General features: G+C 41.0%; 2 protein-coding genes across 3 annotated transcripts; one reads left to right on the top strand and one right to left on the bottom strand.

Annotated features, from left to right (window-relative positions):
• On the top strand, positions 359 to 7,051 carry LOC109729009 (pumilio homolog 1-like). Of its 2 annotated transcripts, none has more exons than XM_020259612.1 (11): positions 359 to 699; positions 863 to 1,570; positions 2,516 to 3,323; positions 3,421 to 3,997; positions 4,435 to 4,576; positions 4,665 to 4,772; positions 5,104 to 5,316; positions 5,431 to 5,541; positions 5,809 to 6,003; positions 6,376 to 6,550; positions 6,640 to 7,051. In XM_020259612.1, the coding sequence occupies exons 2-11, from the start codon at positions 878 to 880 to the stop codon at positions 6,672 to 6,674; spliced, it is 3,057 nt and encodes a 1,018-aa protein (XP_020115201.1). In that variant the 5' UTR covers positions 359 to 699; positions 863 to 877; the 3' UTR covers positions 6,675 to 7,051. The 2 variants fall into 2 exon arrangements, with proteins under 2 accessions (XP_020115201.1, XP_020115202.1); XM_020259613.1 differs by having other exon boundaries at positions 841 to 1,570.
• On the bottom strand, positions 7,100 to 12,827 carry LOC109729010 (P-loop NTPase domain-containing protein LPA1-like). The gene is made up of 8 exons (XM_020259614.1): positions 12,734 to 12,827; positions 11,999 to 12,324; positions 10,751 to 10,832; positions 9,613 to 10,032; positions 8,696 to 9,436; positions 8,133 to 8,249; positions 7,627 to 7,977; positions 7,100 to 7,471 (listed from the first exon to the last, which is right to left on the bottom strand). The coding sequence occupies exons 1-8, from the start codon at positions 12,761 to 12,763 to the stop codon at positions 7,445 to 7,447; spliced, it is 2,094 nt and encodes a 697-aa protein (XP_020115203.1). The 5' UTR covers positions 12,764 to 12,827; the 3' UTR covers positions 7,100 to 7,444.

The following is a 13,406-nucleotide window of genomic DNA, read 5'->3' as shown; positions in this document are numbered from 1 at the left end:
TATAGTTAAATATAGATTATTGATTCAAAAGTTGAATTATTGAAAATAATTTATAAATTTGAAAACCTCTTTACTAATGAAAGTATAGTAGCCATACTTTGTGCTTATATTTTGATACATATCTAACTAAACATGTATCTCTACTTACATAGGTGCATAGAAGTGCAATTATACACCAGGTGTAGGCAATGGTAGGCCGATACGGAGACGGGGCGTACGTACCGCATCCGCGACGCGAGCGTAACGCCACCGAGGATCCCTGGCCGTACAAATCCCATCGGACGGATGAGAGGCGTCCCCTTTACATTACCGTGGCTCGTCGAGGGGCCGTTTCCTCCCCCTCCCCTTCTCTCTCTCTCTCTCTCTCTCTCTCTCTCTCTCTCTTCTCCGCCATCGCCTTTCTTCGTTCCCATCCCCAGCCGTTTTTCTTTTATTTTTTTTTATTTTTTTTTTGAATTTCTCCCCACCTTGTTTTGGGTCTCTCAGAAACCCTAAGTCCTGTGCTTCTGTCCTGATCGCGAGGGGAATAGGTTTCGATTTGTGAGGGTTTCTTTTTTTTTTTTTTTTTTTTTTTTTNATCGATCGATTTGATTTGATCCACGTATCAGCTCGGAATCGCCTGTATAGTCGGTTTCTGATCGGAAAGGTCTCGCCTTGTAGCTGTTGTCGCGCGATTTGAATGGGAGGAAGCCCGTAAAGGTGAGAGCTTTGTGTCTCTCTAATCCAGTTATTCGTTTTTCGTTCCCCCACCCCTTTGTTTTGGTGTTTTTTCTGATGATTTTGGGACCTTTTTTTAAAAAAATTTTGCTGCGATTTTGGTGTCTGATTTGGTAAAATTAGGGTTTTGATGGTGGTTGTGTAGGTTGGATTGGTGTAGATGGCGCCTGCGACTGTAAGGAATGCGAATTTTGAGGACTTAGAGAGGGATCTCGAAGCCCTGCTCCGGGACCAGAACCCAGGTAGGGGAGCCACCTCCACCGCCGCCGCCGCCGCCGCCGCCGCCTTTGATCTCGATCGAGATGAGCTCAATATCTACCGGAGTGGAAGCGCTCCTCCAACTGTCGAGGGATCGAGAACCGCGTTTGGGAGCTTGTTCGGGCACCCCGGATTCGCCGAAACCCAGGATTTCAGTGGCCCCGATGTTTCCGACGTGCTCTCTGAGGAGGAGATGCGATCGCACCCGGCCTACTTGTCCTATTATTACTCGAACGAGCATGTGAATCCGCGGCTGCCGCCTCCGAGGGTGTCGAAGGAGGATTGGCGTGCCGCGCAGCGGTTTCATGCCCTGGGGGGTACCGGCGATCGGAAGAAGATGATGGAGATGGGGAGCGCCGATGGGAGTAGCAGCAGCTCTCTCTTCTCGTTGCAGCCTGGGTTGCCCTTGCGCGATGGCGAGAGGGAGATGACCGAGACGGATAGAGGGGCGTTCAAGAATCTCTCTCGGCGGCAGCAGCAGCAGCAGCAGCTGCGGCAGCCAGCTGATTGGCTCGAAAAGGGCTCTGATGGGCTTGTTGGTTTGCCTGATGTTGGGCTCGGATCGAGGAGGAGAAGTTTCGCAGATGCATTGCAGGTCACTAAATATCATCTGTTTCCTCCTCTAATTTTCATTCTAATACAGCAAATGCATGAATTTGTGTCGCTGTGTTTGGTTCCAGTGATGGGCAATCAATATGTTGTTTCTCTAGTAGAAATTACATGAACTAGTTCTAGGTTGTTTATTTATTATTTTCTTTTGCACGTAAGCGGGTCTCTGTATATCATATTACAGCTAGAAGCTAATTCCTTTAACGTTTGATGTATTTGCCAATTCTTAATCCTTAATTTAACTCTTCGTATCTTCTAGCATATGATGATTAGTGAGCACTATTTAAGTCCGTATTCACTGATCTGTTAAATTGGCCTAGGTTATAAATTTACCAGTTAATTATATAACATTAGCAGATGGGCTACTCTTGTGGCTGCACTAAATGGAGGTTATTGCAGCCTTCCCATCATTTTTGTTGATGTGTATTTCTGCTAAGATGATTCTAAAAAAATGATACATTACTCAAATCTAAAGGGTGCAAAAGTGGTTAAGCTTTTTTGCTTTGAAAGCAATAGGAAAACGAGGAGGAGGTGTTAGGAGAGAGCAGTAGAACAGAACAAAGAAAGTGATTTCAGAAAAAGAGCAGTAATCAAGTATGGGGAAGAGGGAAAAGGAGAAGGAGGCCAAGGGGAGTTGTAATGTGGGCATCAAAGGGACAATTTAATTAGTTCTTGAATTGTTGGGCCGATTAATTTTCCTTTCTGATGTCAGGCAGTACACCAAGTTTAACCCAATTTTAACTGTTATCCATACATTCTTCCGCTTATTGAACTCCGCTTTCCTCCTGGTTTTCAAAATTTATGCTCTCAATATTCTTAGTTTTTTGTTTTCTTTGGAACTTTTACTTTGCTTTCTAGTTGTCAATAATGAATACTCGGGAGCTTACTTGTTCCTATATCACGTTCTCACGTGAAGTAAGTTTTCTTGCAGGAAGAACTTGGGCATTTTTCTTTATCTAGCCAGCTTTCTCGCCCTGCTAGTCGCAGTGCCTTCGAGAGTCCCAATCCTATAAGAGTTTCTGATTTGCCAATGGGACAACTCCATAGCGGTTCAGATGCCTTAAATGTCTTGCAGTCGGGGGCGAGCTCCTCTAGTCTTGCTAGAGTTAAGAGCCTTGGTTCATCAATTTCTCACTCCTATGCGTCGGCTTTAGGCTCTTCTCTTTCTAGGAGTACGACCCCGGATCCTCTATTGATCCGTAGGTCGCCGAGCCCCTGCCTTCCTCCTGTGGGGGTTAGAATTACTGATAGCGAGAAAAAGGCTCCTGTAGTGCCAAATGAGGGTGGTGGTGCTTCTTCGATTATTTCTAATTCTGCCGACATAACAGCTGCCATATCAGCTATATCTAACTTAGGCTTAGCAGAGAATAGGATCGAAGATAGAGAAAGTCAAGCGCAGAGCCAACTTCATCATGAGTTTTCTGATCAACCCGATATGATATTCAATGTGCCTAGTGATAGACAAAAAACCGTTACCTACAATGAATTTTCCAAGAATAATGGTAATTTAACTAATTTACCTAAGTTAACTTCTAATGGCAAAGTCAACTTTGCTGCACAGTCCGCGTATGTTAATGTTTATAAAGAAGGAGCTTCTATGGGCTCGGTGAATTCAGCAGGTTCTAATAGTTCTCAGGGACAAAATGCTGATAACATAAATATTGGCTTCTCCCGACGCAATTCAAAGGCTTATTCTGGTGATTATGGATCACCATTATTGAGCAATCAGCTTAATGCAGGTTCTCTCTCTCTCTCTCTCTCTCTCTCTCTCTCTCTCTCTCTCTTTCTCTCTCTCTCTATCTCTCTCTCTAATATGCTGTTATTTGAACTTGAAAGGTGGGCTAGAAGGACAATATCTTAATTTATCTGGAAACCAGATGGGATCTGGTTTTCAGGTCCCAATGGTGGACCCTCTATATGCTCAATATTTGCAAACGACTCCTGATTCTATATTAAATTCGACTGCTGCAAGCATGGATCCTTCTTTGGGGAGGAATTATATTGGCTCCTCACATATGGATCTCCCTGATTACCAAAAAGCTTATCTTGGGGCATTACTCGCACAACAGAAGTTACAGTATGGCATGCCCTTCCTGAACAAATCTGTGGGTTTAAATCATGCCTTCTATGGGAGTAACCATGCTTTAGGTGTTGGAATGGCTTATCCAACTAACCAAGCATCTAGTTCTTTTCTTCCCTCATTGGGTTCTGGGAGCCCAGTCCGGCAAGCAAGCGAGCGGCTTATGCGCGTCTCTTCCATGACCAGAGGTGCCGGTGGATCCATAGGATCGCGAAGCCCTGAAAATGGCTTTATGGAAGAAGGTTATGCATCATCTTTATTGGAAGAATTCAAGAATAATAAGACCAGATCTTTTGAACTGCAAGATATTGTTGATCATGTAGTTGAGTTTAGGTACTGTTTTTGCTCCCTCCTTATAGGGTAAAATGTATCTATCATCCTAGTCCCAGTATTGCAACTTCGCCACTGAACTTCTCACTCAACCACTTTATTTCCCGAACATTCTCTTAAGTTGCAATTTTATTTCTGGCTGCCAAAAGAATCTAACTTTTGTTTTAAGATGACCGTTGTATCCCTTTCTGGTTTTATAAAAAAAAAACATTAATTCAGATATGATTGAAAAAGGTCATTTTGTGGGTAAAGGTCACCTATTGTGTCAGATCTTTTAAACACCCAGGGGTTGGAATAGGAATATTTGGTACAGGGGCTAAGTATACATTTTACCTTTTCTTAGTGGTGTACCTACCTGCATACAAAACGTACACTGTCCTCACAATATTCAATTATACTCTACAGATGTTGAATTTATTTTACTTTTCCACTTTGTGTAGTGCGGATCAGTATGGTAGTCGCTTTATACAGCAGAAGCTTGAAACTGCAACAGTTGATGAGAAAAACAAAATCTTTCCTGAGATACTTCCAAAAGCTCGTGCTTTGATGACTGATGTTTTTGGAAATTATGTCATACAGAAGGTAGATATCTTTTTATTGCTTATCTACTAAGACCTTTATTTTTCACTTTTGGAGAAGTCTGATTTAATTCATTATTTGAACTGGGCAGTTCTTTGAGCATGGTACAGAAACTCAGAGAAAGCAATTGGCAAGTGAACTTACAGGCCATGTTATGCAGCTTAGTCTTCAGATGTATGGCTGTAGAGTGATTCAGAAGGTCTGTTAATAGTATTAACGCCAATCATGTTTTTTTTGTTATCTTAAATGGTAAAGTGAATTTTTCAAACTTCCGTTGTTTTCCTGTGCTTTTGATCTTGTGCTTGCTCATGTATTTTCATTTACAGCTGCGTGAATTGTTCTATGAACAGTTACTTTCTGTAACTGCTATTATATGATACTTCATATGGTATATTTTACATGGTTATTCAAGTCTTTTTGTCAGTATTTCCTTTTTTTGCATTTGTTGTATTGTTCATAAAGACTATTTCATGGTAATAATGTTTCAAGCCTACTATTTGGTGTAAGGTCTAAGTAGACTTCTTTTGCAGGCTTTGGAAGTTGTTGATATAGACCAGAAGACTCAAATGGTGTTAGAGCTCGATGGATCAATCATGAAATGTGTCCGTGATCAGAACGGCAATCATGTGATCCAGAAGTGCATCGAGTGTGTCCCTCAAGAAAGAATCCAGTTTATAATATCAGCATTTTATGGCCATGTTGTGGCACTTTCCACCCATCCATATGGTTGTCGAGTCATTCAGGTGCGACATTTCCTTGTTATTCTCTCCTTCCATTATGCAGGTGCTTTTCCTTTTATTATTACTGATCAATTACGTTCCTATCTTTTCACCGGTCTGAACAATTAATGCTTCCAGAGGGTTCTGGAGCACTGTGACAATCCAAAGACTCAGAGCATTATGATGGATGAGATCATGCAATCTGTTTGCACTTTGGCACAAGACCAATATGGAAATTATGTTATTCAAGTAGGTTTTCTTCATCAAATTTCTCTCTATTCCTATTATTTTCTTTTAGCCCGAGAAAATAACAAGTATCAATGAGTCAATGTATAATACAATCATTGATTCTAAACTAACGATGCAGATATGACTCGATATAGATATAATAATAATCATTTGGCGTTTCTACTACTTTTTTTTTTCCCCTTTCTCCTGTTGCCATCTGAATTAGTGATTTCAAACAACGTTTAGTTGTTTATTGACCTGATGAACTTGTCTGCTTGATATTATTAGCATGTCCTGCAACAAGGTAAGCCGGAAGAACGGTCTGCTATTATTAGCAAGCTTGCTGGACAGATAGTGAAGATGAGCCAACAGAAATTTGCTTCCAATGTTGTCGAGAAGTGCTTGACTTATGGTACTCCCGAGGAACGCCAGCTCCTAATCAATGAAATGCTTGGTTCAACTGATGAAAATGAACCATTGCAGGTATGTTATTTACTTTTCTTTGGAGTACTCTATAATTGTACTTGGTAAAAAAAGGTAACGCCACCAAGGCTACGGAACGCGGACCTCATGTTTTGGATAGACAACTCATTATGCCCCAAATCATGTTAATTTTACTCTTCTTTTCAATAGCTGTATTTATAACTCATTAAGACAAAACATAATGCAATACTCAGAATTCTACTTTGACTATGACTTGATTCCATTTGTTGGATATGATGTCTCAGATGCTGTATTTCAGTGTATGTTTTCTGATATTACAGATGTCGAATGTTCTGGCTAGTTATCCATATTCTATTTTCTTTCCTTATCAAATCCTTAATTGCGCTCCTGATCAACAAATTTGGATTATAGGTGATGATGAAAGATCAATTTGGTAACTATGTCGTCCAAAAGGTCCTTGAGACCTGTGATGACCATAATCGCGAGCTGATACTTTCACGCATCAAGGTGCACTTGAATGCCCTAAAAAGGTATACATATGGAAAACACATCGTGGCTCGTGTGGAGAAGCTCATTACTGCCGGAGGTAAGGAAAAAAACTAACTTATTTTGATTGATTGCATTTCAGAGAAGACTTGTGATTGTTTGTACCGAGTCTTATCCTTTAATTTGCAGAAAGGCGCATTGCACTCGGATCGCATTCTTCATGAGACAGCAGGGCTTCGATGAGACGATAACATTTGTACAGATAATGAGGCTAGCCGTACCAGCTCTCTAGTATTTGCTTTTAGCATAAATGGGGAAGTTTAGCTTTGCTTGGCCTTATGTAAATAAAGATAGGCCTCACTAAATAAGAATTTTGTTTGTTTCTCCTTGATGTATATTTCACCTGTATTCAAGTTATAGCCGAGGCGACATCGAAGAAAATTAGAAACAGTATTTAGGTTCTTACAAGCGCCGGAAAGCCGAGGCACTGAACATAAATATGTTTGGCTTTTGTTTTCCGTGTACAAGTTGTTGTTCATGAAATCCTGTAAAGATGGGAGATAATGGTTAAATGTCATGTTTATGTTTACAGAGTGCAGGATATTCAGTTTGTTTCGGCGGTACCTGCGTCTCTTAGAAGATTCTTTTTTTAAAACTGAGTAGGATTAGAAAATTATTCCTCTAGATGCATGCCTGATTGATCACTCTGGACGCCTGTGAGTTTGGTAAACCTGTTTTGTGTGCACTGTTGCATCTTACTTTTGTCTCCGAACAAGGGAAGAATTTATGTGCGCGAATCTGAGCCGCCGCCGCGCACGGCGAGCCGAGTTGCCCACACCTCACCACCATGGAGCACATCAAGAGAGAGAGACTCTTATTCCCAGGATCTTCTAAAATTTTGAATATGCCGAATAGATACCCCACCCAATGGCCGCAAAAACAGAACGTTTCAGTGGGACCGCACCCTCTCTTTTCTTTCCGCTGCTGCCTAATGTTACCAGCTATATTTCAAAATTTCCGACTGAAACACCGAAAGAAGAGAGAATATAGTAAGCATCCTCCTATGTGATCTCAGCCTCTTCAGAGTTAGACAAGGTATAATACAACAGCCCGGAAAAAGGGAAACAAAGGGAAAACAGAGAAACTCTTTTAAGGAGCTACTGGAAGGGCAGATACCCTGTACAACGATGCGGACTCGCCGAGACCTGGAGCACTCTGTTCATGGCCCTGGAACCGCAGGGAGTCGCTCAAAGAACGCCTTTTCATTCTGGGATCGTCGCTTCTCTCACTACAAGCTGCGTGCGCACTCATCTTCAGAAACCGGTCCAGGTTGTGTTGGTACTTGTCGGTCGAGATATCTCCACTTGTGCCCAAGAGCTTATCCTGGTCATGTGATTTTGTTAGGCTTGTTGAGTAACCGCCGTATTCATACTCGGACCAGTAACCGTTCTCTATGCAGTCTCGCACGGCCAGGTCTTCGTATTCGTCATCAGATTCGGTTGAGTTCTCGTCAACAGAGCCCCCCATCTGCAAGAATAAACCAAAACAAAGTGAAAAAAAAAAAAAAAAATCTTCTTTAGCTGTACAAGTGATATGAGATTTTTCGATAAAGATCAAAAACAAGCTTTTTGTCACCGAAAGGTCCGAAACGAATCTGCAGTTACAAGAAAACTACTTCTTACATCTTCATGGATGTCCTTGCTGCCTTCATCGCTTATATCATCATCATCATCGCTATCTGCATCAGGAACAACGTCACCTTCTTCCTCGCTGCCAGATACTGATAAATCCTCTTTAAGCTGGATGTAACAGTCAGGAATACTTCAACTCATAATTTAATGAGACTATCAGGTAGCTGAAACGGAGAACCCTCCAATAATATGTATCTTTCACCAACTTGTATTTGCTCAATCTTCTCAACAACTTAGTTGTTCAACATAGTTTAGAGCTAAAGGCTTTTAGGCAACTATTTAAATCAGTACGCAAAATGGTTTTGTCACACTGAATAGAGAAAGGTGCGAATGTGCAGTCAAACTAATTGCTCCATGAAGCTGGGTTCGTAAGCTCTTTGCTTGGTTTGTCGTGTTCCTTTTGAGTTGGCAAAGAAACAGATTCATTCTTTGTATTGAGACCACTGAGAAAATAAAGGTCCGATTTCCTCCATTCAGCTCTGTTCTGAAGCCATGGAGGAAAACAAAACAAAACCAAAAACAAAAAAAAAAAACTGAGCAATGAAAGGCATTACCTCTTTAGCAGGTCCATCGGACATCTTTGGAGAGCTGCAGCAGGAAGAAAAATGCCTACTGCCGGTATCGGTACCATCAAGCCTTGAGTCATCAAAGCTTCCAGCATGGCTAGTACCGCCTGCATCACTAGGCCATGCACTGATGCCAAAATGACCAAATTGGATATTAATTGGCTCCGCCTTCCCAATCTGTAACGGGCCATACATTGGATAGCCGACGGACTTGTCACCTCCGCTACCAGAAATAGGCCTCCCATTATTATCGACAGACTCAACAGGCCATGCCTTGGCAACCGATCCATCTGTATTAAGGAGAGCCATCAGATTCCTTGAGGACCCCTTTCGCTGGATCAGTTGAAACATGCCCTTGGAACTCAGGCAGTTAGCCGCACATTGGTGTCTGTACTCTTCATCTATTAAAGGTACAGTATTTGTAGCCAAGTCGTAGAGCTGCTCTCCTGCACCTCGCCTGCGCAGGCAGCTAAAGACTGTGGCGTGTATAGCTGCCACACTCCGGTCGACGTTTGTGTTGTTTATTTTAGGCACGAGATGTTTATCAGCTCGCTTGCAGAGGTACTCCTGGATGGCTCGGATGTTGCGGATATATTTTACGTACTTATTCTTTGCTGGGTCCAGAGTCATGTATTTCGCCCGAACTGCAAATCGCTCCATGTGTTTGCCCTCATTTGTAATGTATATCATGAAAGGAATAATCGAGGGATGCTTCTTCATTAGCCGCATCTAACAGATCCAAAAGGTTGATCAATTATTTCACAAAAGGAAAAGCAATGAGAAAAAGGAAAAAAAATTAATAGCACACGACAATTTCAAACAATTCATAAAATCGTACGAGAAATACATTTAAGTCATAAGAAGAAGAGCACCATAAAGCGACATTCTTAAATACGAGTACTCACCACGAAATTGAGGCTTAGATGAACGCCCTCAACAATAGCAGATTCTTTTCGATCTTCCCAAGCAGTAATTAGTCGATCAAGGCTGTCAATCACCATTTCGCTTTGCGCTTTAAATCCATCGATAGCCATTTGCTTTTTTCCGATCAACTCAGTTCCACTAACTAGATCTGGCGATCTGCCACAAAATTTCTCATTGGAGGCCCCATCTATCCCTTCTTTTGTAATTGACTTCAAAAAGTTAGCAAGTTTCTTTGCTTTACGTTTAGCCTTTGCTTTGGCAACTTCTACAGGATCAAGGCATTCTCCTGCATGGTATGTGGAAGCCCATAGGAGGGAACTCTGTTCCTCGTCTGCAAAGCCCCTCATCATGTGGCGTACTGAATCAGTTGAAATCACAGTTGTGATGCCTAATCTCCCACCCTGTGAAAAAAAAGGTTACAAGTAAGCAGGTATAGCCCTATGGTGGAACAGATTTTCACATGTAGATAATAGCCTAAGGATTGAATTTTATCACATTTTGTGCATGGCAGGAAATTTTCAAAACTATACCATTTGAGATCCATTTTGCAAATATGTTAGCCAGATGAAATGGAGACAACAGGAACTACACTGCTTTATTTTCACAAGTATCATTTTCGATAGTTTTTTTTTTCTTTTACTAACTATTATTAATGTCTAACAGTTGAAGAAAAGAATACCATTTTTCAACTAGATATTGCCACACATATCACATGAGATAGCTTTTCTTTGTTTGAATTACTTGCGTCATGGCACTACTTAGATCAAGAATTATTTGACAAGAACAAAATTTACAAAATTTTTAAAAGATTTTCCTATATTGGAACAGCAAAGTATTTCTGATGCATGGACAAGCTCCTTGCCAATGGATAATACATTTTAATTCTGTTGCAACAGTAGTGAAGCTTTGAATTCCTATTTATAGAGCCGACTACATAAGGCATATTTTGCTGTAAAAACAGGTTACTTACTGAAGACAGATATTCGCTTTGGGGAGGAACAACAAAATGAAATTTTCTCAGATAATCCACGGTAAATAAATGAGGAGAGGAGAATAAATACATACTAATTCCTAGAACATTCCATTAATATAAAGGAGGAGAAGATATGAATCAAGTACCAGCAAAGAAGAAAGAGTTGACTTGCCACACCCACTTGTACCGCACAGAAGAATTGTTACCGACTCCTTCCTTTCTCGAATTCTAGAGGAAAAGGAAAATAAATAAATAAATCAAGATTACAATGGAAAACAAAACTAGTAGCAGGTCAGGGCTTTACGTATGTACTACTAGTGAGAACAACATGAAAGTGTGATAGTTACATGTACAATGAGCATGTTGGAATAACTTCCTCAAAAGATATTTTAGACATTTCCCACCAAAAAAACAGAAGATACTTCAGACACTTTAGTTTTTTTTTTTCAGTAACAGAGCATCAGCTGAAATATCCTAAATGCGTGTGTTTTCATAAAAAATTGCAAATAGGCATTCATCTCAAATTTTAAGTTCAAGTGGTATGCAAACCCAGTTCCAAACAGAAGAGTGAGGGAAGCATAAAGGATTGCCTGGAATTGACATACAAATAACATACAAATAGCAGTAAGCAAATATAGTAAGATTTTCTTACTCTCACAGAAGTGCATCATCTTCCTATAATTTGTGTTTTACATAATAAAAGCACCATTTAATTTCTCAGTTAAAATAAGCATATCATTCTGTGCAACTAGTATTTATTACAATGACCAAAAGTTGTACTTGATCTTCGAGCAAGCGAACAAGGGTAACAAGAATATACTGTCCTCAGATACTATCCGAAGCATTAATAGGCTGTATTTAAAAACCCAAATTAAAGGGAGATCATCACATAGAAACAGAACAGCAATTTTAATTGCAGCTTCATTCAACGCTGCCACTCTCCAAGGAATCTAAAGTGAAGCAACTCCTGTATAGCTCTATTAGCTTTCGCGCTTGGTTTACTGTCGTTAATTAGAGGAGGTTAGGAAGAAGCAGCAGGTTTCCCTAAACGACATCAATTCAAGAACTTTCGATGCACAAATAGGAAACTTTGATCTTGAGATTGACAAGTAATTTTCCCAATTAAAATACATGAAAATCTCAGAATAAACAGATAACAAATCTAAAACATGTCTTTTTTTTAGATATACAATTCACAAAAGGTGCCTTCTAAATAAGAGTTGAAAATTTAAAAATATTAGAAGAACTAAGTAAAAGGTGACCATGATAACAAACTATTATTATTATAATATTAAAAAAGAAGAAGAAAAAACATATCATAGTGAATCAACTTTCTCTCATGACAGACATTAAATTAGACAAGCATGCTTTCAACAAACAGAAAATGGCAATACCTGCAGGACAGAAGCAAGTCAGCTCTCTGATTTGGACCAACATACTTATACAAGGACAGAGCATCACAAACGACATTTAAGAAGTTTGACCTTGTGGTAACAACAGTCGTACGTCGTTTATACAATTCAAACAGTAGCACACTACTTGCCTCTACGTTCTCTCCGATTGCGTCGTTGCTGGCTTCTCCACGACCCAAGCTACCACTCTGCTTAGAATAGTTTTCTTTACAACTTATACTGCTAAATACGTCTGATTGTGATGTATTAAGAGGCGATTCATTAGCATTGTGCTCAAATCTCATAACCTCAAACACCCTTTGGCTAATCTGGCAAAATAATAGCATAAAAAACAAACAATATTAGAGAAACAGAAGTACACAAAGATAATATTTCCTATTTTATGAACTCAACACTAAAATTAATTTTTTTTGTCAAGTTATGACACTGCAATCCTCTCAAACAACAGAGAAAGTAACGAACAACATCGAGCTACGTAGTGCTTCAATTTATGAGTCATATTAAAAATACAATACAATGCCATGAAACATTTTACCATCTCAATTTTCATCAACTAGGGGCACAGAATTCATCAAATAAAAGGAAATAAAAAAGCTCCTACAGAATCTATACCCACCTCTTTCCCTCAAAAGAAGAATTAGCGCGAAGATCATAATAAAAATTTGAGACTTTTATACAAAAACAAAAACAAAGTCAGAAGGATCGGGGAAAACGAACCTTGAAGGCGTGGCGAGGCTTGCATCCCATGAACTGGAGCGTGCTCTGGAGCACGGAGCGAGTGTATCGGAACGAAGCCCTCCTCTTTGTGTCGCCGCCACCACCACCACCACCATCTCCTCCTCCTCCTCCTCCTCCTCCTCCACCACCACAATGTACAACAGCTTCGCCGCCTCCGCCATGTCCAAACCCCACCTCCCACAATCCAACGCCACCGAGACCCTCCACCCACGACCGAGACCCTACTCCTTACCCAATAATTCGCCAAAAATTCCCCGAAAACCTACAATGCGCGAGCGAGGGATCAAAGATCGGGAGCTGGAAGCGGGGGCGACAGAGAGGGATGAGGGAGGAAAGGAACGAACCTCGGCGGATTTAGGGTTAGGGTTTACGAATGGGAGCGGCGCGGGGGCGATCTCGCCATGCGCGGAGCTCTTCGTCGCCCCTGTCACGACTCGCACGCATCGCCCTCCTCCGTCCTACACATGTCTCGTCGTCGCACACCACGCGCTCAAACACCCGCTATAAATAGATTCTCAATCCCACCCCGATCCCCCTACAATTCCCTTCGTACAACACACGCTCCGAATCAGGCTAGTTGCCCGCCACGTGTCCCGATATCCGATGTTCGCCCCTCCGTTGGGACGCGTGGCGGTTAGTTATTGGTCGCGGA

This window comes from Ananas comosus, linkage group 25, assembly GCF_001540865.1.
Source record: "Ananas comosus cultivar F153 linkage group 25, ASM154086v1, whole genome shotgun sequence".
Lineage (NCBI taxonomy): Eukaryota > Viridiplantae > Streptophyta > Magnoliopsida > Poales > Bromeliaceae > Ananas > Ananas comosus.
This window is presented reverse-complemented; position numbering and strand designations above follow the sequence as displayed.

Excerpts from the sequence above, each read along its gene's own strand:
- LOC109729009 (XM_020259612.1), top strand. The coding sequence starts at position 878 with ATGGCGCCTGCGACTGTAAGGAATGCGAATTTTGAGGACTTAGAGAGG. Across the intron at positions 3,998-4,434 it reads GATCATGTAGTTGAGTTTAG|TGCGGATCAGTATGGTAGTC; the intron begins GTACTGTTTTTG and ends CACTTTGTGTAG. Across the intron at positions 5,542-5,808 it reads ATGGAAATTATGTTATTCAA|CATGTCCTGCAACAAGGTAA; the intron begins GTAGGTTTTCTT and ends TGATATTATTAG.
- LOC109729010 (XM_020259614.1), bottom strand. The coding sequence starts at position 12,763 with ATGGGATGCAAGCCTCGCCACGCCTTCAAG. Across the intron at positions 9,437-9,612 it reads ATCTAAGCCTCAATTTCGTG|ATGCGGCTAATGAAGAAGCA; the intron begins GTGAGTACTCGT and ends TGGATCTGTTAG. Across the intron at positions 7,978-8,132 it reads GCAAGGACATCCATGAAGAT|ATGGGGGGCTCTGTTGACGA; the intron begins GTAAGAAGTAGT and ends TTATTCTTGCAG.